This window comes from Canis lupus, chromosome 19 (assembly GCF_003254725.2).
Source record: "Canis lupus dingo isolate Sandy chromosome 19, ASM325472v2, whole genome shotgun sequence".
Lineage (NCBI taxonomy): Eukaryota > Metazoa > Chordata > Mammalia > Carnivora > Canidae > Canis > Canis lupus.
Window position 1 is genome coordinate 15,535,659 of NC_064261.1, and position 27,499 is coordinate 15,563,157.

The 27,499-nt window shown below is 32.9% G+C and overlaps 1 protein-coding gene across 1 annotated transcript in view; it reads right to left on the reverse strand.

The window, feature by feature from the left end:
* The window catches only part of FAT4 (FAT atypical cadherin 4), a 176,459-nt gene that overhangs the window by 97,182 nt on the left and 51,778 nt on the right, over nucleotides 1-27,499 (reverse strand). Inside the window, exon 2 of the mRNA XM_025420557.3 lies at nucleotides 2,213-2,344. Coding sequence (XP_025276342.3) covers nucleotides 2,213-2,344 — 132 coding nt within the window. The remainder of the gene's footprint in view (nucleotides 1-2,212; nucleotides 2,345-27,499) is intronic.

Sequence of the window (27,499 nt, forward strand, 5' to 3'; positions counted from 1 at the left end):
GAGCTAATGAAAAAACTGGATTCAAGTAGAACAAGTATGAATTACATACGACTCAGTAACTAAGGAGGATCATTAGAATTCTTTATGACTTTTGTTTAAAATATTGTTGGTATTTAATGCTTTGTTTTACCAGATGTAAGAAACTCTTTTTCTTTTCTTTTCTACTTTTATTTTCCTTTTTGCTATGACCTATAGCTGATTGATAAAGTTTACCTTTGTAAACAAAGATAAAGCATTTTCTTTTTCTTCCTACCTGATCCCTCCAGAATTCAAAAACTATTTTTATGGCAATATAGTTTCATGGCAATATAGTTATTTATTTGCATAAATTCAATGAGGATCCATTCTCTTCTAATAGGACACAACTGGAAATAAAAAACTTCTTTTTCCTACAGCTTGGCAGAGCTCCTTCGTATTGATAGATAAGTTGCTGCTTGGTTCATGAATCATTGAAATAAAGCCAATTTAATTTTACTTAGTTGAGCTTCTGTTATTTAACACTTTATAAAATTGAGAAGATACTAAACTTAAAAAATCAAATCTTTTTTAATAGAAAACTACAATTATCTACATATCTATGCTTTATTTTACTTTTCCTTAGATTTTGTCAAGATTTTTTTTTTTTAGATTTTGTCAAGATTTAGAAATAAGTCATTACATTTCTGTATTAGCTGTTAAAATTCATCTGTTTTTTATTTATTTACTTTTAAAAGTTAAGGAAATAAATTCATGAAGACCTTACTCATAGATTAAAAGTTTTCAGATACTTCTGAAATTAAACTAAGGCCAAAAAGGGACACATAGGTGGCTCAGTGGTTGAGCATCTATCTGCCTTCGGCTCAGGTCCAAATCCCGGGATCCCGGATCAAGTCCCAAATTGGGCTTCCTGTGGGGAGCCTACTTCTCCCTCTGCCTGTGTCTCTGCCTCTCTTTCTCTTTCTGTGTCTCTCATGAATAAATAAATAAAATCTTTTTAAAATTAAAACAAAATTAAAAAGAAAAAAATTAAATCCTCTGATCTGTTGTTGGGCTTAGCTTAAGGTAAAAGGAGATACTGGTGTCAGAGAAGGTTATCTTTCTTTTCACAGTTCCATAACATTAATTAAGTCCTTTACCTAGCAAGAAGGAGAGAATAGGCAATGGTCATTTTTCACAGGAAAATATAAATTACAAATATATAAATTGTTATGTCATTTAGAGCATGGTGATTATAGAAGATAGTAATATTGGGATGCCTGGGTGGCTTAGCAGTTGAGCTTCTGCCATTGGCTCAGGGCATGATCCTGCAATTCTGGGATCAAGTCCCACATTGGGTTCCCTGCATGGAGCCTGCTTCTCCCTCTGCCTGTGTCTCTGCCTCTCTCTCTTTCTCTGTGTGTGTGTGTCTCTCATGAATAAATAAATAAAGAAGACAGACAGTAATCTAAATTGCACCCCATAATTTTACATTCACCACTAGACAAGAAATTTTTGTTTCTTTTTTTTAAGATTTATGTATTTATTTTAGAGAGAGAATGAGAGAGTGTGCATGCAAGCAGGGGGAGGAGCAGAGGGCAAGGGAGAGAGAATCTCAAGCAGACTTTGCACTGAGGATGGATCCTGATGTGGGGCTTGATCTCACAACACTGAGATCATGATCTTGGCCAAAACCAAGTCAGACACTTAACTGACCGAGCCACTCAGGTGCCCCTAGAAATTTCTGTTTTTTAACAGATTTGATCATTAGCTTTCCTAGATAAGTTCCTTAAAATGTATAAAGGCTATTATTAAATTATTTATTTTGTTTTACAGATATGTGAGAATTAAATGAAAAACTAGAAGATAGACTTAAGATGTTTTAATTTTAAATAATCTGCTTTTTCCAAATACAAATATAAAATCAATCTTTAGCTGCTATGATAGCAAATTAGAATGATAAAGGCATAAAAATTATGGTTATGTTTGTAGATTTTTTTATTTGAGAATTTAAAATAATTTGACTAAGAAATTTAAAATGCAACCAGCAATTCTGAATTGCTGATCAAAGGAATATTACCTCTTGATACTTCTATCTTAGCCTTCTTATATCACATTTCAACAATTAACATTCTTATGAAAAGAGCACACAATGCTTAACCTTAACTATTGGGTACTAAAAGTGGTCAACATATAGTAGAAATTTGATAGATCACTGGAATATCAGGTTTCAAAACAAACGCAGGCTATGAATTACCTCATCAGCATCCATCGCTGTCAGTTGCATAATCTTAGACCCATCGCCAATGTTCTCCTCCACAGTAAGATCCAGCATGTCTGTTGGAAATACTGGTGGATTGTCATTGATATCCTGAAGTGTTATTTCAACCTACAAGGAGAGAAAGAAACAACACATGAATGTCCCACATGCCTGCAAGATTAAAGGTTAAAACGTATACCAAGAGCCCACTAGCTAGCTAGGCCTCTCAAAAATAATCAGAACCTTTATATATAGCATCCAAATAATAGAAAATATCCTAGAGAAAGCTGGTTATTTATATTTTTTATAAAGATTTCTCTTATAAAAATCATTTTACTTGTTGATAGTAACTGATTTTAAAGGGTTGCTTGGAGTTTATACAAGAAAAGGCCCACTGATCAACTGTTGATTTAATCCCCAGATTTGTGCACCACTGAAGAACTGCCCAGACTTACGACCATCTGCCATTCAACCATTAAATGTTGCCCGACACACAAATGAGGTGGTGTAGAATTTCTTCCTGAAATGCTTACATATTAGCAATGTCTGGGAGAAACAAAGAAGTTCACTTCTTGTTTTAAGAAACTCTCTGAATTTTCCCCTTTAAAATCAACTCCCAACCCACGGGGGGAAAATACATGCATCTTCTTCTGTTCCTATTTCCCCTCCTATCAGCACTTCTTAATGCGACTAAAGCTAAACAATCATTCCTTTCAAATGTAGTATTTATATATTCCAAATATTAACAGCTTTGTTTGAGAGATCCTAGTCGGAGTTAAATTTGTTTGTTTCTCTGCCTAATAAAAAATGTTTAGAAGGAAGGATTTGTGAAGTCTAAATAATAACTTCAAACCATGTGTTTTCTCTTTTGAGCTAGGTGCTAAAAGCTGAATATCTGATAAGAAAAGGGAAGACAGCTGCTAATAAAACTGCAAGTTTCCCCAGTTGGGTCACAAAATTAAGTCATGGAGAAAAATCCAGCCAGCCATTTAGCTACGATATAACAAAGACATTTTTCTCATGGGATAAAATGTCATATTTTATAGTTAAACTGCAAAAACTCCATCAGATCTAAGACCAGTGCAGACGAATCTGAGGAAAAAAGAAGAGAGCAAAAGAATTCTGATTTCATCTTTTGCCCGGAGGAGGTAGAGATGGGGTTGGGGGAGAAGCAGGAGATAGAACTGTCATTATTCTCCTACATGGAATGAGTGGGAAATTTAGCAGAGCTACACTAATAGATTAACAAATTATAAAAAGAAAAACCCAGAAAACAATATATAAAATTAAGTACTAAATAATTATTATACCTCTAGTTCCACCTTCTAATAATAGGACAGGCTTCATCACAGCAAATGGCTCAGATTAGTCTAGACAGGCAGTCTCAGCAGTTGGAAATGTGCCACTTCTAGTTTGGGCTCACGTCATTCTCTGTACCACTTCCTTTAAGAAAAGGTCCATAGTATCTACAAATGCAGCCAATATCTAACTTCCTTGCATGGTTGTAAATAGCATGGATTATTTCAAATCAGAAAAACTGAAATTCAGGTCTGACTCCCCAAATTATTAGCCAGGTAATCCTGAGTACTTCATTTATCTTAGCCTTAGTCTCCTCATCCTAAAATTGAGATTAATATTTCGTGTCTTAGAGAATTTTATGAAGACCAGACTTTGATGATGCCAACAAAATGCTTAGCCTAGAGGGAAGTGTTTGATAAAAGATTAATCTTGGTTTTGAAGTTGTGAGCACAGATCTAGGAGTTTCTGAGAGCCATGGATTTTGAGAAAATGATTTAATAAATCAGAATTCCAAGTCCTACAACCCAACATCAAAAATACAATTTATTGTTCATCTCTGGAACATATTGAATATATATGAAGTTTTCTTGTAGAAAGAGCTTTGAATTACATACATACACATATATGTATCTCAAAAGTCTGAAACATATGGATTTAAGAATCAATGACTTGATGGTCTTCCAAAAATATAATAATGTTCTTTGGAAATTAACAATTATATTTACATTTTATGTGTGGATTTTCATATATGTGTGCATAATCCTTAAAATACAGTAGAAAGATAAAGAATAAGAAATAACTGATGGAAATACCTCAACTCACCTCTAACTTTTTAGCTTAATAATTTTTTTTTTTTAATTCTAAATGGTCTTCCATCTATAATTTTATGACTTGGTCTCATTGGAAACCAACACACCAACCTTGTGTATGCTTTTGTGTGTGTGTGTGTGTGTGTGTGTGTGTGTGTGACAGAGAGAAACATATTTTGTAAGTGTATTTGTGAGAAAATGTGCATATATGAGTGTGTGTGTCTAAGTGTATATGTGTGTGTGTGTTTAAGGAAGACCACTAAATTGAGAGTAAGGATAATCCATATTGACACCAATTAAATATGACATCAAAGATGGATCAGGAAAGAGTACCACACACTAGAAACATACTGGATATTCCAGAAAGGTACCTCATTATAAATGGTGAGTGCATGAATTGAACAAGCCCCTTTCTATATTTTCATAGTTATAACACAATAATTAATATATATGTCCTAGACATAGTTTTAAGTTATATGTGTGTGCACATACATATATATATATGTATATATATATATATATACACATACACACATTTTTAAAAGTCTTCAAAAGAACACTATGAAGGAAAATACTATTATCTTCCTATTAGAGAAACTAGTTAACAAAGGTAAGCAGATTAAGTAATTGCCCAATGACACAGAGCTAGTAAGTAAGTTTTCTCTAGTGCTATGCAAACCTTTCTCTCTCATGTGTAGGTGTGTATGTTTAATAAACACAATGAATCATATTTGAAGAGTATGTCACAACTATATGTGCATATTATTTCTGTCTGGAACCTGAATCACTTACATATGAACTAACTAGCCAAATAATCGTGAGTCAGCCAATAAATCTCTCTGTATCAGAATTTAAGAAAAAATAAAGACTGTTCTACTGATCCCCAGATACAGCTCTAGAAGTCTTTGATCATGTATGCTCTATGAGGTTTTGGCCAACTCCATCATTTCAGGTAGAAAGAGCTTTTCTATTTTACTATGAGGAATAAATTTAGCTTAATACTAATGAATTCAAAACTAAACATTTTTGAATGTCTCTATAGTCAACTAATTATAAAAACAGATACAGAATATTTTATCATTGTATCTGGTATATGTAAGGGTTATTATTATTATTTTGGATACCACACATCATTCATTTAACAAGTCAGCCTATTATTTTTCCTAAAATCAGTGTCAGCTTACCAATTAAAAAGTTAAGAACCTAATATTCCTTTCTTGGAGGCAGAAATCTGGATTTTTCTCTTAATTGTCCAGTATCTCTTTTCTATTCCACAATCCCTCAGATATCCCTAAAAAGTCTTTAGCATGGCTTTTCTCAGTTCTCCCAATAGCCTGGGCTAATAATTATGCAGAAAATGAGATATGAACTCCTTAGCATGGGTAGGTGTCATCCTGCAATCCCTTCACTTCTCCTGATCCCCTGTGCCATGTTTCTACCTACCAAGAATTTCAGGAATATGGACCTTGTTTGCAATGTCATCACTGATTCTAGTATTTATTTATTCAATATTTTAGAATCTATCACATAACAGGCGTATGTTAGTCACTAAAAATACAGAAGAAAATAAGGTCACATCTCTCGCAATAAAGAAGTGGAGTTTGATAACAGAAATATACACCAATAAAAACATTTACAGTTATCTCTCGGAAAACGCACTGTCGAAATTTTGTTTCAAAAAAATTTATTTCTAACACTACGGATAATTTTTTGAACTGCCTTACATCCTGCCCTTGGCAGTTACCATCCTCCTGATGACTCCAGACCCTAACATGTGCTTGGCTCACTCTTGAATATACCACTAACCTAAAAGCCATTATGAGCCTTCTTCGGAATAAGATTTGATATGATTTGCTTTGAAATGTTATTATATAATCACAGAAATCAAACATTAAAAGTTTAGAGAAGACATTTGAAAATAAGAATTAAGATTTTCTAATTTTAAAGACTTCTTTCTTTCTGTACAAACTAGATCACTTTAATAACCCAGACAAGGCTATTAGCAATTTATTTGAAATTCCAAGATTTTAAAATAGTCTACAATATTGTTCCTAAGGTAAAAAAAAAAATGTATATGTTGAAAAATACATTCCATTCTCTAAAAAGACAAAGCAAAAATTACTGCACAAGTAAGCTTTTAGTGGCAGTTGTGCCAATTCAATGTTTTATGTGTATCTTCACAGTTGTTTATACCTGAAATCAGTAAAATAATTGCATTTAAATATTCATTATGCAAAAATAAAGTAAAATAAAATCACATTTTGAACTCAAAAACTTCCCTTCCCATGTGACTATATTTAAAATAAAAACAAAACAGAAACTGCCAACAGCTTCCATAACTTAAGTCCAAGGGGCATTTTCAAGGTATCTATTCTGAAAGTTTGTGAAAATTTACCCTTAAAGATTAAAGAAACATTACTTGCATATTTTATGCCTGCCTATCAAATGTTGACCTTTGTTTATGCTTAGATAGTTGGCTTTTCAGAAACATATGTAGTTTCACCTGCTACAATTACAAGGGCAGTTGGTAACTTTGTGGTTGACTTATTCATAACAAAACATCAGCTGCAGCTAATGGTCAAGCCATAGGTATTGTCCACTGCCACCACCTCTGTGACCATTGAAAGACCTTCAGAAATAATCACTTTCTTGGCTGAGACACCTGATCCCTAGGCAGTGAAACCCTGGTAAATGAATGATTATATTTAGAAACAAAAACATGACTGAGATTAAGGGATCTAATAACCAATCAATTTAAAAACAGGCTATCTTTTGATAGTTTGATAATGGTAATAGTTAAATTTAAAAAAATGACTTTAAGTATTGTCACCAAACTTCTTTATGCTGAAGGGAAGTGTCCTTGATATTCAACCCACTGAATAAACAGATATCTATTTATTTATTTATTTTTAATTTTTTAAAGATTTTATGTATTTATTCATGAGAGACACAGAGACAGAGAGAGAAAGGCAGAGAGAGAGAAAGACAGGCAGAGGGAGAAGCAGGCTCCATGCAGGGAGCCCGATGTGGGACTCGATTTCGGGTCTCTAGGATCAGGCCCTGGGCCGAAAGCAGCGCTAAACCGCTGAGCCATGTGGGCTGTCCTTAAACAGATATTTAAAAACAGAAAATCTTACTATGTAAATAGTTGTTTTGAAATGAGTACAAAACTTTCCTCTTAATTTTGTTTATTTCCTATAATATGCAGTCTATCATTTTATTCTGTAGTGCATCAAGAATGACATTATATCTTGGTAATTTATTTTTAATTTTAAGTGAATAAATCAACTATATTTTAAGTGAATTTTAAGTGTTTTTAAGTGAATAAATCAGGTATATATTAATAAATAAAACTGCATAATCAGTAAATATTAATTAGCAATATCAATTATCAAATTATTACATACATGTAGCTATAACTATAAAATATGGCATTTCACTGATTTAAACTGATATACAAAGATAATATGTTAAGACTAAGGAATTGACTAAAATATCAAGGTCCATTATAAACTGATTCCCCAGTTAATAAATCAATAATTTCATAGTGGTCACTATATCAACCATAATTAAAAATACATTCTTAGATTCATAACCGCTCTGTAAGCTAAATAAAGTGATTCTTAGTGAATAAGGGTGAACGTATATCTAAAACACATTTTTTAGTTCAAAATCTTCCTACAAACTACATAAAATGGTTCTTAATAAATAAGAATGAAAGACAATCTATTTTTTTTCCTTTTGGGAAATTGTATAGTTTATAGTACCCTAAAAGTTCAGAAATCTATTTATTTGCAAGTCGATATAATAATATTTTAGGAGTATTAAATATCATCAAGTCCCTCTCCTCTATTTTACAGAGAATCAAAAGTAAGACAAGAAATGTCAAGTGATTTATCTAGGAAAAACAATGGTCAGCCTCCTAAATCAAGCCCAGTGATTTTTTTCCAGAGACCTGTGTGTGGAAATAGCCAGAACCAGAGTGAAAGCTGAATATATCTTAGACCAAAACCTCTAATCTGTGCATGAAGACAATGAACTTTCAAACAAAATATGCATTTGATGTCAATAAGAAAATGACTTTGAAGAAATTAATATTTAATTAACTAAAAATATTATTTTATCCACATTTGTTTCATTTTTAAGTTTCTTCATATTTTACATTAAAGGAGAATAATCTGTGAAGGTTTTTTAATCGATGCCCCTGAAGACTGTTAATCATTGAGCAGGAGGGTGGTGGGTATATATTACAAGTAAACTAGCTAAATTCTTTGTAGATATCAGTAAAAGTTACTGCTTTTATAAGGTCTACAAAGATTTTCTTTTTCTTGAAAGATGCAATCATAAATTTACTCATTTTCAGAAATGACTAAAATCTAAATGGTTGGTGAGATAGACATAAAGTACACAAAACTATAAAATAGTAGCAGATGTATCAAGGCTCCTAGTACTTGATTAGTTGCTTTCTTAGTGGCAGAAATGCTTATAGAATTGTGTTTTTATTTTTGTGAAACTAACACCTCAAAATTAAGTTCTTCAAGTAATACTGTTACCTAGACCATATAAACTGTGACACAGCATTATACCAAAAATCACGTTTAGAGTTTACATATATAGCTTCCAAAGATATTATGATAATGTCACAAAGATTGCATTTCAATACCTTTTAACTAAAAAAAATTACTTCAATAATAGTACTTCATTGCTCTAATTTCTCTAATAAATGTGTATATTACAGAAAATCACTGAAAATCTCTTCATGTTACCAAAGATCATTTATATTGTTCAGATTAGTGCCTTTTAAGCCCAGGTGGGTTCAACCATTGAGCATCTTCCTTTGGCTCAGAGCGTGATCCCTCAGTCCAGGGATCGAGTCCCGCATCAGGCTCCCTGCATGGAGCCTGCTTCTCCCTCTGCCTATGTCTCTGCCCCTCTCTCTCTGTGTCTCACCTGAATAAATAAATAAAATCTTTAAAATTAAATAAATAAACTCTGACATTCTTACAGCAAGAGTTTACTTACTCATTTTTCCATTCTTACAACTTATCCAGGCCTACCATATAACTTTTACCCTAGAGATATTTCTGTTTTAAGAGCAAACCCAGATTATTTTTACATTTTTTATTAGAGTCATAAGTTCAGCAAATTTAATACAATAGGTATGTTACTGGTATTTAAGAGAGTATTGATCAAAGTTGTCTTATATCACAATGATATTTAGTATCAATCCAATCCTATTGCTTTCCTAACTCTTGTCTGCCTCTCATGCCATCATGTGTAAATTTTATGATATGAAATCCTATTGGATGATAATTCAATAACTTCATACTCAGAATGATAACTTAAAAGAGCTTCAGACAGGGATGCTTGGATGGCTCAGCGGTTGAGCATTTGCCTTTGGCTCAGGGAATGATCCCGGGGTCCTGGGATCTAGTCCCGCATCAGGGAGCTTACCTCTCCTTCTGCTTACGTCTCTGCCTCTCTCTCTCTCTCTCTCTCTCTCTCTCTGCATCTCAAATAAATAAATAAATAAATAAATAAATAAATAAATAAAAACTTTTTTTTTTTAAAAAAAAGAGCTTCAGACATATATGTTTTGTTCAGAAAAGCTCCCATTTGGGAGACTGGAATGTAAGATTTAATCAACACCTATTACTACTTCAGAAACAGCTACAACAAACACCACACAGATCATGAGTAAACCTGAAAGAATAACTAAGCTCATTCAACTGTGCATTACCCTTAATAGGTCATTGTGATGTGACTTAAATATCACTTTACTAAATGATGCCCTAGTGTATACTGTGTAGGTGCTACTGAAATTCACTAGGGGAAAAAGTCTAATCTTACACTCAAAACAATTCTTACATTTCATCAGAGTGAAACTAGATGCTGAGACCTACCACTTAATTTTCTGTATGCAGGCTTAAATGAGGACTTGAAGTTGAAAGCAAATTTTAACCAAGCTGAAATCCACACTATGATCAGTACAACCATTTCGGCTGGCTTGTCACTTCCTTTGACCCTGAAAAGGAAAACCCCACCTTTCCTGCCTGAGAGGAGACTGTGTGCTGAGTAGCAGTTTGCCCTCAGGGCAGTGAGAGGCTCAGTGCTGGGGGATGCCTTGCTATCATCGCACCAGGGTGGTGTGTAAAAAGGAACATTCTAGGATTTGATATTAAATTTGACACTTAAGCACAACATTCATAAAAGAAAAACATCAGGACAAAAGTATCAAAACCATGGCTCAAGCAAATAATCAAATTTATATTTTAAATGTTTGGTAATAGGGATGCCTTGGTAGTTCAGTCGTTGAGCATCTGTCTTCAGCTCAGGTCCTGATACTAGGGTCCTGGGATTGAGTCCCACATTGGGCTCCCCATGGGGAGCCTGCTTCTCCCTCTCCCTGTGTCTCTGCCTCTCTCTGTGTGTGTCTCATGAATAAATAAATAAAATCTTTAAAAAAATAAATGTTTGGCAATAGTTTCACATGTTCACTCTTCAACTGAAGCCAAATACTACAGGATTCATTTAATTCAATGGAGTTGACACACTTTGCCTGCTATAAAGGCTTCCAACAACAAGATTTTATTTAGTAAATTTACGTCAAAGCCTATATATACTAAGATTACATAGCAGAAGTTCTAATTAAATTTCAGCAGAAAGTTTGACATTCTATGTTCATTTTCTTATTGAACTAACTACATAATTTCATTTGGTAGAACATATATCTACTCCTTTTTAAAATTTCAAGTTGTGTGCTAAATTCAGTCATTAGGAAAGAGAAAATTCAACATGTATTTGTACTATAATTTATGGGTTTAAACTCTTAAGTACTTTCATTTCTTAACAACAATAAAAAGCTGTATTGCCATGAAAGGATGGTGCCAGGGTTTACATAGTTCCTTTAATTTTGTTCTTCATTTCTTTCCCTATTTTGGGTGACCACTGGGAATTCTGCTGCCATGAGTCTGGGTGAAACATTTCACTACATCCAGAACACTTCATCATGTTGCAGAGCCAAACTCTATTATGGTTTGCAACTGACTCATATTTTAGTTATGAGAAGGCCCTAGCAAAGAACAGTTTACATTTAAAAGTCCTAAATGTCAGGAATGTAATGTTTGGACTATGTAGGTATGCAAAGTCTAATCATATTTTCTGAACAATGATTTTAGGTAGTTACTTAATGTATAACTGACCCAATTCAAAAGAGTATGTGGAGGCTGTAATAATAGTATACTCTCTCATCCTGAGGGTATTTCTGAACTTTTGAAACTGAACTCTTCCAAAAAAAAAAAAAAAAAAGGAGAAATCAGACTTTGGAGAAAAGACCTATGATTCCATGCTATGAAAGACAGGCAGGGAATAGGTGGGACCTATTAAAGAAAACAACAGAGCCACCACCACTGCATGTGTAAGTGAACCAGAAACCCTTGAGGACACAGGTCTGTTGCAGGCTCAAATTCTAATGAAGTTTCAGAGATGATCAGAAAGTTTATCTATGGATTTAGGTATCATTTTTCTTTATAATGACAAAAAAAAAAACCCTGGAAAATTATTGCATTTTACTAGAATATAAGCACTAACATGTTATCTAATATATGCTAAATACTATTTTACTATATTGTTTTATAGAAAACACTTTAGTAAATGAAACATGATATAATATTTGAGGAAATGATACTTAATTTGGGAATTATAATACTCCTTGGAATTTTAGGCTTGCAAATATTTTGTCATTTTAAACTTTATATCTCAACTTTAAATTATGTATATATTTAGATACCTGTGCATTTATTTCACACAAATTGGTACCGTTTCTATCCCAAGTGCTCTGGAATATGAGGAAAGAAGGAAGCATGCACATTTCAGATTCTTTTTAGTTTGATTTTAAAAGCAAAGTAAAAATAAACATAATGAGTTTTAAAACAAAACATATTTCTCATATAAGCTACATGTATGTAACTGTGACCAATTATATTTCTCAAACAAAAGCAATTACATTAATCTCTCATCACTAAAACTCTCCTAGCAGTCAGGAGCATATGTTCCTGGGATTTCAATGCATTTCTAACTAGGAAAGAAATCTGTATGAGTAACAGGCAGGCTTGGAGAGTAGCCAGAAATGACAAGAATGGCTTGAAGTGCGGACAAGACATAGTTAACTCCATTCTTGAAACAAAATGCTTTCCATAACTCAGTAAATGTGTGGTGACATAATAGAAAGCTAGTTTTGTTGTGCTTTCAATATTGTTCAAATTAGAACCAAATAAGGATTTCTTTTAAGGCAGAGGCAATCATGTGTAACCACTTCAACTTTTCCTGAAATCAATACTGCATAATTTCAGAATTTTAACAGATTCTTAAGGACGCCCAAAAGTAAATGCAGAATAAAAGATCAAGTTAAAATATGTGTGGTTGCATATGAAACTTACGGAAATTTTTATACTATTCTTCAAAACACCCTGCAAAAGCATCTTGTAGTACACTTTTCAATAGATGTTAAATCTTAATATGGTAGACTTATATCAAAAGGAAAATGTAGTATAAAACAAAAATATTCTACCTTTTTATTTCTTCAATTTTCACTTTTGTTTTTGCCCAATAAATACTGTATTTTATAAAACATAGAAAAAAAACTCTATTCAGACTGCTGAAAAATAGAAAAGTAGTTTGATTTATATTAAAGTTACAAGCTGTGGTAGACTGAATCACTGACTCGGCTTCTTCACCCCTCCCTATAAGCAACTGCACAGTTCCTCCCACTAAAGGTAGGCTTTCTTTCTCTACTTCTTGACTATGGACTCATCCATGATGACCAACTGTTTTGGTCAATGGGATATTTACAAATATGACACAAGTGGGGACTTAAAATGTGCTTGCTCTCTTGTATCTCTGTTGTCAATAGAACAATATTCCTCTGCTAGTCCACTAGCATCAGAAGGAAAACAAGGTATTGAGCTACGGGGGCACATGGATGGTTGAGCATCTGCCTTTGGCTCAGGTTGTGATCCTGGGATCGAGTCCCACATTGGGCTGCCTGTGAGGAGCCTGCTTCTCTCTCTGCCTATGTCTCTGCTTCTCTCTGTTTCTCAGAATAAATAAATAGAATATTTTTTAAAAAAGAGCTTTTGAGTTGAGAAGTCTCAGCTGAGAGGCTTGTAGAGTCTGAGGCAGAGCTTCCCAGTTAAGCCCAGCCTAGATCATCCCAACTATAGCCTACCTGCAGGTGCACGAGAAAGATGTGTATGCTGTAGGCCTTTGAGATTTTTTGGCTCATTAATATGCAACACTATTGTGTCAACAATTAACAAATACACAAGTCAAAACAATAGATTCATTAGTTGAATATTTTACTTAATTTTTTTATTTACAAGACAAAAAAGAGAAAAAGATGATGCATATATACTGTGATATACTTTATACTGTGTGATAAGTTTTATTGTTATAAATCTATTCATAAATTTTCCTAAGCCGTGTAACTTCTCATTCTCATTTCACATGCCATACCCTTATCTCTTAGGAGGGCAACTCAAAACAAAATGTGACCTTCAAGTGTCCCCCCACCCAAACCAAAGATTGGGGGAGGAAGAAAGGAATATTTGACCAAGAGGAGCAAATTATGACTGGGTTGAGTCAATTAGCCCACATTAGACTTGGCTACTTTCTTTTTTAAAATGGAATTACTGCAATGTCAAAATAATCCCTCTACTTTGTTTCACTCTCACATATTAGTCTTCATCGTGGAAGAAATTTCTATAACTTGACGTAGATGACAAAATTTTGACTTACAGCCAATCTATTTTAATTTAGTTGGTTATTATATTATTTAATTTAGTTGCTTATTATTATTTAGTATGTTTGTTATACTTCCTTACAGATCTTAAACAACTATCTCAACCAATAAGGTTAAAACCCCATTTTAGAGTTTTGTGTGGTTATCTTTTCAAAACTATAACAATTTTAATTTATTTGAAACAGCATCAGCTTATCAATAAATAGGAATGAATATAGTTTTTGTTTGATGGGAAATATAATATATATCTTCTGAAAATCTTAAACTCACTTCTAAAACAAATATTTTTTACAGTGCACTGTGCTTTAATTACATTTAGAAATCCTATTCCAATGAACTCAGAAAGATTGTTTCTCTTCTAAGCTTTGATGGAACACTTAGTTTCTACCATAGTGTCTGTCCATACAGAAGTCACTTAATATATGTTTATTCAATGACTTAAACCCAATGCTCATTACCCTGATACCAAAACCAGAGAAAGGTTCCATTGAAAAAGAGAACTACAGGCCAATATCCCTAGAAATATAGATGCAAAAATCCTCAAGTGAATCCAACAATATATTAAAAAAGTCACTCACCACAATCAAGTGGGATTTACTCCTGGCTGCAACGGTGGTTCAATATTTGCAAATCAGTCAACATGGTACATCACATCAATAAGATAAATGATAAGAACCATATGCTCATTTCAATGCACTCAACAAAGTAGGTTTAGAGAGAACACACTTCGACATAATACAGGGTATATACGAAAAACCCAAAGCTAACATTCTTAATGGGGAAAAACTGATAGCTTTTCCCCTAACATCAGAAACAAGACAAGGATCTACACTCTCTTCACTTTTATTCAACATAGTACTTCAGTTCATGAAGTTCAAGCCACACCCACCAGACAACAAAAAGAAATTAAAAGTATCCAAATTAGTAAGGAAGAAGTAAAATTTTTACTCATTGCAGATGATATGATACTATATATAGAAAACCCAAAAGACTCCACAAGAAAACTACTAGAACAGATACATGAATTCATTCATGTCACAGGATACAAAATCAGCATACAGAAATCTGTTGCATTTCTATACACCGATAACCAAGCAGCAGAAAGAGAAATTAAGAAAGCAATCCCATTTACAACAGCACTCAAAATAATAAGATATCTAGGAATAAACATTATCAATGAGATGAGAGACCTGTGCTCTGAAAACTATATAATACTGATGAAAGAAATTGAACACAACACAAAGAAATGGAAAAATATGCTCATGGACTGGAAGAACAAATATTGTTAAAATATCTATACTACCTAAGCAATCTATACATTTAATGCAATCCTTATCAAAATACCAACAGCATTTTTCACAGAACTAGAATAAACAATCCTAAAATTTGTATGGAACCACTAAATACGTCAAACAGCCAAGCAATCTTGAAAAAAGACAAGCAAAGCTGGAGGCATCACAATTCCAAACTTAAAGTTATATTACAACACTATAGTAATCAAAACAGTATGGTACTGACACAAAAATAGACACATCTATCAATACAACAAAATAGAAAAAAACAAGAAATAAATACACAACTGTATGGTCAATTAATTTTCAACAAAACTGGAAAGAATATTTGACAGGAAAAAGACTGTCTCTTCAACAAATGGCATTGTGAAAACTGGACAACAACATGGCAAAAGAAAGAAACTGGACTTTCTTACATCATACACAAAAATAAACTCAAAATAGATTAAGACCTAAATGCAAGACCTGAAACCATAAAGATCTTAGAAGAGAATGCAGGCAGTAACCTCTTCGAAATTGGCAGGAGCAACTTTTTTTCTAGATAGGTCTCCAGAGGCAAGAGAAACAAAAGCAACAGTAAACTATTGGGACAACATCGAAATAAAAAACTTCTGCATCATGAAGGAAACAATGAACAAAACTAAAAGGCAACCTATTGAATGGGAGAAGATATTTACAAATGACATATCCAATAAAGTGTTAATATCTAAAATATATAAAGAACTTATATGTTCAATACCCCAAAAAACAAATAACCTCAATTAAAAAAAGGACAGAAGACATGAACAGACATTTCTCCAAAGAAGACATGCATTTGGCCAACAAGCACATGAAAAGAATTTCATCATTAATTACCATCAGGGAAATGCAAATCAAAACTACAGTGAGATATCACCTCTTATGTGTCAGAATGGCTGAAATCAGCAACACAAGAAACAACAAAATTTGGTGAGGATGTGGGGAAAAAGGAACCCTCTTGCACTGTTGGTGAGAATGTCAACTAGTGTAGCCACTGTGGAAAACAGTACGGTGGTTCCTCAAAAAGTTAAAGATAGGGCTATCCTATGATCCAGAAATTGCAGTACTGAGTATTTATCCAAAGAATACAAAAACACTAATTCAAAGGGATAGATGCACCTCTGTGTTTATAGCAGCATTATTTACAATAGCCAAGATAGGAAAGCAGCCCAAGTGCTCACTGATTGATGAACAGATAGAGATGTTTATGTGATATATATATATATATATATATATATATATATATATATATATACGAAAAACCCAAAGCTAACATTTATATATATATAAATTCAGTGATAAAGAGTGAAATCTTGCCATTTGCAATGACATGGATAGAGCTAGAGAGAATAAAGCTGAGCGAAATAAGTCAGAGAAAGACAAATACCACTCATATGTGGAATTTAAGAAACAAAACAAAAATCACAGGGAAAAAGAGGAGAGAAAGAGAAAATCAAGAAAAATACTTAATATAGAGAACAAACTGGTGGTTACCAGTGGGGAAGGAGTGAGGAGATGGGTTAGATAGAAGATAGGGATTAAGAAGTGCACTTGTCATGTTGAACAGTGGTAATGTAAGTGTTGAATCACGACGTGTACACTTGAAATTAATATAACACTGTATGTTATTAACTGGAATTTAAATAAAAACTTAAAAAATATGAAATGTAAAAAAATAAACCAATATACTCATTGCAGAAGCTTATTTTGTTGTCACATACACATAAATGAAGAGAACCATGTATGCAAAATTAAGAACAGAGATGGACCATCAACTATTACAATATATCAAATAATGAATCTAAGAATGATCTCCTGATTACTATCAAAATAAGAACGAATTAAAAGAAGGAAAATTCATTAAACTTCAAGAATAAAGAAATAAATGACAAATGAAATTAAAAAGATGTTTCAGTACAGAAGGCTGTCTTCTATTTTTCATTGTCAAAGCTAAGTTGCCAATGATTTTTAGCAAAATAACGATATCCAAAGAAACTCAGTAAACTTTAAAAAATAATTCACTTTCAATAAATCTTTAAATTGCTACAGAAATGTATCCTCCCAATAGAAAGATTGTGCAAAATACAAGAAAATGTCTGTATATTTATGCAAGATATAAGACTCAAGAGTTATGAAAAAGACATGCCAATTATAAATATGTACTGACTACAAATAACCATTTCCATGAAATATGGTTTGATTATTTTGTTGCTACACTCTAATTCCTTCTCAATCCATGACAATACAATTATGAATAGGAAGGTATCAATAGATGTTTTGATTTTATTTTTCAAGAATATTCTCTTCACTGGAACCAAAAAGAAAAAAAAAAAGAAAAATATTTTGTGGAGCCTCCTACCAGTAATTAGTTTTCTCTGCACTTAAGAATTTAAGAAACTAAAAAAAAAAAAAAAAAAAAAAAAAAAAAAAAAGAATTTAAGAAACTAATCGCTTTATCAAAGATTACTTGACCATATAGTTGTGATCCATTTCTGGGTTTTCTATTTTGTTCCATTGATCTCTGTGTCTTTTTCTTTTCTTTTTTTTTTTTTCTTTTGTACCAGTACCATACCTTCTTGATGACTATAGCTTTGAATTTAAACAAAAACTTGAAACATTTAAAAAGAAAAAGAAAAGAGGAAGGGCCCCTGGGTGGCACAGTAAGTTAGCATCCAACTCTTGGTTTTGGCTCAGGTCATGATTTCAGGGTCTTGAGATCAAGCCATGAGTGAAACCTCGAGCTCAGTAGGAAGCTTGCTTGAGATTCTCTCTCCTTCTCTGTCCCTCCTACTCCAGTCTCTCTCTCTTTCAAATAAACAAATAAATCATTAAAAAAAGAAACTAATCACATTTTTTAAACTCTCGGTAAGTATGCAAAAATTAAACTATAGTTGAGTAGAGGATTCATGGACACCTAGTAGTACAGAATTGCAAGCATTTCATCAGATGTCAAAATATGAAGACAAAAGAAATATTGCAGTTCTCTCGTCTAGACTAATAGAATCCTCACAGTCTATGTTAATAAAAGTTACAGGAAATGTATCCCTTTCCTCTAGTGATTGTATTTATATATTAGAGCCTGTGATTATTTGTTAAGTTAATCAGAGAATAGTTTCTAGTAAGAGAATAGGTCTCAGTTTTAATAATCATTAATAACTTTTTTACTAATATTAAAGAGTAAGTAAGCACTGTCAATGTTTTTATTTACAATTTTTAAAAAATACTCTATGTATATTATATGTAAAAAAGTATTAGGCAAATTTTCACATAAAATTCCCCTTAAACTACCAAACGCATTTGTATATTACATTGTATAGGTCTTTCTTTTCAAAAGTATTTTCTGAACAAACCTCAATATAGATTATTGTGACAAAAATTACCTGGCTTTTGCAGATTAATATTGTCTTAACAGTGTTCAAAACCACCAAATTTTCTCTCTTTCAATTTATGTCTTTTTAATAATTATCCTCATCTATTTAATTTCCCCAAGAAAAATTTCATAAAAACAGGAGAAGTACAAGTTAGAAATTTAGTTCTGTAAAATATATGAAATAAGTAAAATTTAAAGGGAAAGATTAAATATATAAAACTTATTTATTAGAAAATATTGACATTTCTTTAGGTGTTGCACAACTTATTACTTTCACTTTTCAAAAGTTAGTTTAGCACGTTAATATTTTTTATTCTCTTTATAAGTTTTTAATCATACAAATAAAATTTGTTCTCAATTTTCAAAAAGTGTATTCTTTGTCTGAACTAAGGCATAAGCATTATTCTTCCAAATAACTGCAATTACTAATTAGTCTACCATTTTTTATACTTCTTTTAATCAAGTTTTTTTGTTGACCACTGTGTAGATACATTTATATTCACAAGAAGATGCTTTTTTTTTTTTTGTACAGAATGAACTCTCAATATAACCAATGAAGTTTCAAATCAAGCAGTTTTGATAAGCATTTTACAATAGAGGATCTATTAGAATAGAGGATCCTTTATCTTGGGTTCTTATAATTACATTTGCTACAAATGGTTTAGGTTTTAAAAAAATATATTCCTAAATCCATCTCTGTATATATTCAATTCAATACAATGTATGCAACCAGTAGTGATCTATTAGTATGGAATAGAGATGGCATACTATTTATCTGACAACAACTATGCTCATGTCTATAAATTTTTTTAAAATCTTAAGTGTTTAGGGTGCCTGGGTGGCTCAGTCAGTTCAGCACTTTCCTCTTGATTTTGGCTCAGATCATGATCTCAGGGTCCTGGGATTGAGCCCTGCTTCAGGCTCCACACTCGGCGGGGCGTCTGTTTAAGGATTCTCTTTCTTCCTCTCCCTCTGTCCCTCTCCTTGCTCTCACTCTCTGTCTCAAATAAATACATAAATCTTTAAAAGAAAGAAGAAAGAAGAAAGAAAGAAAGAAAAGAAAGAAAGAAAGAAAGAAAGAAAGAAAGAAAGAAAGGAAAAGAAAGAAAGAAAGAAAGAAAGAAAGAAAGAAAGAAAGAAAGAAAGAAGAAAGAAAGAAAGAAAGAAAGAAAGAGAAAGAAAGAAAGAAAAGAAAAGAAAAAGAAAAGAAAGAAAGAAAAGAAAAAGAAAAGAAAGAAAGGAAGGAAATCGTATTTAATGGAAAAGTTTCATGATCTGAAGATATTAATAAGCTATTCCAAGCCTGTGTATGTCTGCAATGTTCTTTTAGATTTTCTGCTCGAGTAAACTGTTTATTAAAGAACCAACAACGTATAATTTACACTCATTTGCCTACTAAAGAGAATAGTCGTGTAAATGAATGAACAAGGTTTTCTATACTTTTAATAGTTATGTAAATGAAAGAACAAAGTTTTCTCTACTTTTAATAAGTAATTTTAAAACAACTAACTTCTTTTTTTTTATTTGCCAAGGTGATATTAAAATCAACTAAAATGTCCTTTGTTTTGGTTTGTGAGGACTCACCAACATTTTTTACTCTATTTATTCGTGATTAAAGAAAGTTTAATTTTTTCAAGTGCAGGGCTCTGGAAAAGCAAGGTACCTATAAAAATTCAAAATTTACAAGTTTAAGTGGGTTAATAAGTTGTCTTTTAAAATGTGCGTGATTACTCAAAACAAATGTAACAAAAGAATAACCACTCAAGTACATATTCATTACTACTCATAAATAATATGTTTAAGAATTTCTAGAGCTTTCTATTTAAAAAAATCTTAGCAAAACCAAAATTAACTTCTTTTGGGTCTAGTTTCAGAAATAATATTAGTTGTAAGGCAAGAAATCATAAGAGTAGGGAAGAGCAACAGAATCTAGAGTGAAAACAATACACACTTAAATATGTAAAAATATAAACGATAAAAATTTCATAAATGAACAGTTCTTATACAAATGAGAAACCAATAAAATTTGCAAATTAAATGCATACCAAACAGAATTCAAATTCATAGCAATAATTGGATATGATAGACATTGTTTTGCTGAAAATAGTTCTCCACGGCAGTGTAAGATTAGGCACAGGTGCCTGTACATTACCTGGGTTCTATCTAGTCTTGATGCCATTTATCCAAACACTTGTCATCTTTTCTAAGCCTCAACTTCTTCATATATATAATGGGGCTCCCAGATACAAAAAGAATAAAGTTTTGCATGATGTCAGGCAAACATAAAATAATCATATAAATAGGTTTTCTATAATTGTAAGACAGGTGACTATAAATCTAAGTAATTACTTATTAAAATGAAAAGCTTAGGGATGCCTGGGTGGCTCAGAGGTTGAGCATCTGCCTTTGGCTCAGAGCATGATCTTGATCCAGGAAAAAGTCCTGCATTGGGCTCCCTGTGAGAAGCCTACTTCTCCCTCTGTATATGTCTCTGCCTCTCTCTGTGTCCCTCATGAATAAATAAATAAAATCTTTAAAAAAAATAAAGTGAAAAATTTAGACAATTATCACACATTAAAACTTTTTTAATAAAAAGTTTTATCAGTTGAAAGTAGAAATTGACTAGTTCCTCAAAATGCTTTTGTGGATGGTATCAAAAGTCAAGAAAAATCTTCTGAGCCAAGTTACAAAAAACAGCTACTGGATAATGAAAACTACTGAACTTAGAGCAGAGACCTAAAAGAGCTTACTTCCTTTGAGTGCAGTGATTTTTAGCTACACATTTCCCAGCCCAAACATCAGGGAATCTAACTCAGGGCAGCCAAGTAGGTTGCCAAGGCCTAAGCAGGTACATAAAGAATGGTAATTCAGTGAACTGAACATGCAAGTGATGTCCATTGGAACTATAGGTGAAACAGAGAAGTAAATAAAATCTCCAAGTTTTTTGTCTTCTCCATAGTAATGACTACCTCAACCAACTACATACATGAGCAATAATATAGCTGCTTTGCTAAATGTGTTACACCACTAAATCTTAGGACAAAAGAGGTTGCCAGGGAAAACACTTTTGTTGTACTTTCAATTTAGAATCACCAAGAAGGAACATAAAATAATGATCATACTTTCTTTTCATTGGTTTTATGAGATGCTAAATCCCTAAGGCCCATAGGAAAATCCAAATGCTGCCACTGAATGCCATGATACTACTTTTCTCAAGTGATAATCTATTAGAGCAACAACTCCAAAGTGTTAATTCATTTTGCTCTGAAGATACCAAGATGTATCTGTGAATTTAAGTCCTACATAAAAGTACTCCAGATATATAAGGGACAAATGCCATACTTCACAACCCTCATGCTAATGAGACTACATTGTTTTTCTAGGTGCTAATACCACAAATAAAAATGTTCTTTTAATCATTTACTTGCATGCTTGTGGTAATCTATATCTGAATACATAATCATTCCATCTGTTTCTACAAGTGATTTCATCTAAGTTTAGCTAGGATTATCTGGTTCGTTCTGCTATACCCTTAAAGTCATTAAGCAGTTTATTCATATTGATAGAATGCCAGCACTGCATACTTTCTTGGGATAGATGCTCTGGACAAGTAAAGAGGAAATAAGGATCAATCTGGACAGTTCTGTAAATACACTAAAAACCACTGAATTATAACCTTTAAAAGGGTGAACTTTGGGGATCCCTGGGTGGCTCAGCGGTTTAGCACCTGCCTTTGGCCCAGGGTGTGATCCTGGAGACCCAGGATCAAGTCCTGCATCGGGCTCCCTGCATGGAGCCTGCTTCTCCTTCTGCCTGTGTCTCTGCCTCTCTCTCTCTATGTCTATCATGAATAAATTAAAAAAAAAATTAAAAAAAGGTGAACTTTATGGTATATGAATAAATCTTGCCAGAACTCTTAAAAATAGGTAGGAAGGGGGATCCCTGGGTGGCACAGCGGTTTGGCGCCTGCCTTTGGCCCAGGGCGCGATCCTGGAGACCTGGGATCGAGTCCCACATCGGGCTCCCAGTGCATGGAGCCTGCTTCTCCCTCTGCCTGTGTCTCTGCCTCTCTCTCTCTCTGTGACTATCATAAATAAATAAATTTTAAAAAAATTAAAAAAAAATAGGTAGGAAGCCTTTTGAAATCAGTTAATCTATAGAATAAGGAACTGATGCTTATTTCATTTAACTTATTTGTACCAAAGCCAAAATAGCTCCTTATAAATAGCACCTCCTTTTATGAGTTTTTCCAAAGACTATTTTCAGTAATCTGTTATGGAATATTGTCAAGCCACAGATTTACACTGATATTTCATCACTGTAAAAACAGGAGCTTGTCACCAAACTTCTGGAATGCTGCAAGAACTTCAAAGATAACCAAATGTGACTAAAGGTTTACATTTTTCATTACACTCAGTTTCACTTTTACAAGTAAGAATGCAAGAGAAACATGGAGAACACTGAAGCCATCATTACTCTATATGGCTCATGAACCATTAGTGATAACACAGAAGGTGACAAAAGAATTTTAGGATTGGCAAAGAATTTAGAGATCATCTCGTCTGGTTCTTATGAACAAAAAATGTGAGACCAAAGAGTTAAAGTGCTATCTCCAATTTCAGGGTTAGTAGAGGTCTATGACTAGAGCTCAGGTTCTTTCTAGCATTTCACCCTTTAAGAAATATGCCATTTATCCTAATTTATTTAAAGTGGCAATAGTCTAAAATTGAATGGATACAGTTCCATTATTTTCCAATAGATTATCTTTATCTAGAAACTATTTCAAATTAGATATTAAATTAGGGTTATTTCTTGACTTCAATTAATTTCTAAAAGAAAGCATAGGTACGATAGTTCTATTGGTGAGTTTAAATCCTGGCTTTGTCATTTTCACCTGTATGACATTAGAAAATTATTTAACCTGCATATCGCCTTGTTTCTTCATTAGTAACCTTAACATAATAAAAGTACTTTGCTTATATAGTTGTTGTGATGATTAAATGAGATAAAGGGCTTAAAGCACACAGAATACTGGATGGCACACAGTGCTCATTAAAAGAGAGCTGATATTAATAATAGTATTATTGAATTGTGTACTGCTGAAGTGTCTTTTGTAAGCAACAGAACACAAATAAATTAAACGCACACACACAGATTCTAGTTACAGAAATAAAGCTTCATTTATTAGAAGCAACATTTTTTAGGCACACAGTAATGAATGTCAAACATTTTTTTAACTATAATACTTATTCTCATCTCTACACTTCTTTTTGAGGAAAAAAAAAGGCTTTGTTAGAGCAACTAAGAGAAAATCAAGGAAAGTAAAATAAAAAGGAAAGTATAGGGACATATTCTTATGTTGATTTGTTTCATATATGTGAAACTATACCCATGGCAATTCTGATTCACACAATTCATTAAATTGTTATTTCACTAAAATAAATTTACTGTTTAAAAGATTTTATTTATTTACTTGAGAGAGAAAGAAAGCAAGAAACAGAGAGAGCACAAGTGGAGGCAGGGGCAGGGAGAGGAAGAAGCAGACTCTCCACTGAGTAGAGAGCCCAAGGCTTGATCCCAAGACTCGGATCATGACCTGAGCTGAAGGCAAATGCTTAACTGACTCAGCCACCCAGGCACTGCTCACTAAAATAAATTTAAATAATAGATTTAAATCCAACCATCCTCAAGCTTCTACACAAATTGAATACCATATTTCAAATATAATTTTTTTAAGGAAGGAAGAAGTTCAGTTATTCATACCAGATTATTAATGGTGATCATTCTTTTCTTGGCCTTTTGTGTTTTTCCTAAATTTGTTCCAATAAAAAGCTAGCATTTTATAAAAAGGAAAAAAAACAGTATGTATTCTTTTTAAAAAGAAAGATGTTAGGCTTAGAATTTTAAAGAAATATTCTGACTGCATAAAGAAATGTATAGGAACATGGATTCCTAGACTAAAAGCATGGGTTTTCTACTTGCTATAGATGACATTGATCAAGACTACTTTTCTTAACTTCTCTATGTCTATAGATATGAATATGATAATGTTGTCTTTCTCATTGGACCACTGTAAGGATACAGGCATATATCAAAACATTTTGAAGTCAGTCCTCTCTTATTATGTAGATGAATGTGATTTGCATTCTTATAAAAATTCCAAACACTTATAAAGCATCATCATATTATATTTCAATATTACTGTCATTACTATTGATATCACATTTGTTAAACAATCATTCATTTTTTTTAATAATACATTTATCTGTCTTCCCTCTGTCAAATCCTGACCAATCACTCTCTCCGAGCTCCCTTGAGAGGTATAGAAAAGGACCATACGTGGGCAGCCCAGGTGGTTCAGCGGTTTAGCGCCGCCTTCAGCCCAGGGCCCGATCCTGGAGACCCGGGATCGAGTCCCACATCGGGCTCCCTGCATGGAGCCTGCTTCTCCCTCTGCCTGTGTCTCTGCTTCTCTCTCTCTTTATCTCTCATGAATGAATGAATGAATAAATAAATAAATAAATCTTAAAAAAAAGAAAAAGAAAAGGACCATACAAGGCAGATGAGATATGAGAGAAAGAACTATGGGAGTTCCATGGAAAAAGGTCCTTTACAAGACCTATTTACTTCATTCTCTACTCTTCTTCCATTCAACAAATAGTGAAGATCTGTCAAGTATCAGGCTCTGGGCTAGGAACTGCAGATATACTAGCCATCAAGGAAAACATGGTCCTCATCCTGATAGAGTGGACTAGTTGAACAACTTCTCATTTAAGATGCCTCTTTCTGAGAGAGACGTTCCTCAAATGACCTTATGCAAAAGGGTATTTTCCATATACCTCCATCACTCTCCATTACATCACTCTATTGAGTTTTATTCATAAAATATTTCACTTTACAAAATTATCCAATTTATATATTTGTCCTACTATCTTCCATTTCTCCCCACAGTTGATCCTCCCAAAAGAGATACATTGTTCACCTTCCTCACTCCTACCTTCCCAGTCTCCCTTTTTAAGGATTATACAATATAAAACAATGCACACAGTAGTAAAAGATCGAAGCAGCTCAAGTGTCCATTGGACAAATGAAGAGATAAATAAAATGTAGTATATACATATAATGAAGTATTATCCAGCCTTAAAAAGAAAGGAAATTCTCACACATGCTACAATACACATGAACCTTAAAGACATTATTAAGTGAAATAATCCAATAATAAAAATCAAATCACTGAAGACAAATATTCTATGATTCTACTTATATAGCCTTCTAGAATAATCAAATTCATGGAGACAGAGTCATGGTTGTCAAATGATAGGGGATGGGGAAAAATGACTGTGTTTTATAGATACAGATTTTCAGTTTGGGAAGATGAACAAGTTCTGAAAGTGAATGATGGCAAAAGACCCACACACTTCAAAGTGGTTACAAAAGACCCACACACTTCAAAGTGGTTAAAATAGTCGGTTTTATGTTCCATATAATTTACTGGAATTTGAAAAAAAAATCAATGTTATGGGCACATCTGTACCATCTGTATTAAATAAGAATGAATTAATTAATACTCATGATAGTAATCTCCCAAACTGTTGCAGGAAAGTTAGGCATTTTTCTTCTTGGCCATTTCTGATTGTAGACAGTTGTTCCCTGTCCCTTGAAAGCTATGTTGATAAGATTTAAAACTTTAAGTTCAGATGAGAACTCTGCTGATTTTACATTATTTACCTGAAATCAAATCTCAATTCTGCCCTCTGACCATTGAATATATATATCAGGCATCTGATGTCTATTTATTTTAACGATAAGGCAAAAGGCTGATATAGATTTGTCTAACATAAGGAGACATACATATCATACATAAAAAATATGATTCAAACTATAAAACATAACTCTTTCTTGGCATATTTATTCTTAAAGTTTCTAGGATGGTGTAGTGCCAAACACAATATATTTTTTTTGTTACCTCGCCAAAGTGAAACTTGACCACTGAAGTCTAAAGGATGTACAACAACAAGGCACAAATTGATGAGACTTTAACTTCAGTCAAGTAACATTTGGGGCTATGCAAGCATGGAGAACACGATTACCTTAAAATGTACAGTTTCCAGAAATTCTCATAAGAATTCCTCAGCAGGCATTTGGCTAGAATCCAACTTTCTCTTTTTCTCAAAAAAAAAAAAAAAAAAGGTTTTGGATATTTTCCTATCTTGACATTTTAGAGAGGTCTAAGGCATTGCCAAATGTCATGTATGCATTGGTATTTTTTTAATCATACTCTTAAAAAACCTTAATTTGCATTCAGTTTTGAGTTTCAGAATCAGGAAAGTCTCAAATTCAATGGAAAGAGTTAACATTTTTTTTATCCAATACCACATATATATATCCTAACCAGAGAAATATCACAGACTTCCTGGCTTCCCTCCAAAGACTCTACCAGTCAGGCTTATTGGCTCAATTCCCATTCTATTCTAAAACGTCTTTTTAGTTTGCTTTTCTTTGTCTTTTTCATATTTTAACTGCATAAATTGTTTACTACTAAATGCTATGGGGGCTTCCCTCCAAGCAACTCATATAAAACACACAGCTATTTAATAATCACTAAGTCATACTGGAAAAAACAGCTTTCTCAATCATACACTTTATTTCCACAAACCCACACTTACTCTCTACAAATCTGGATTTGCACTTGAATCT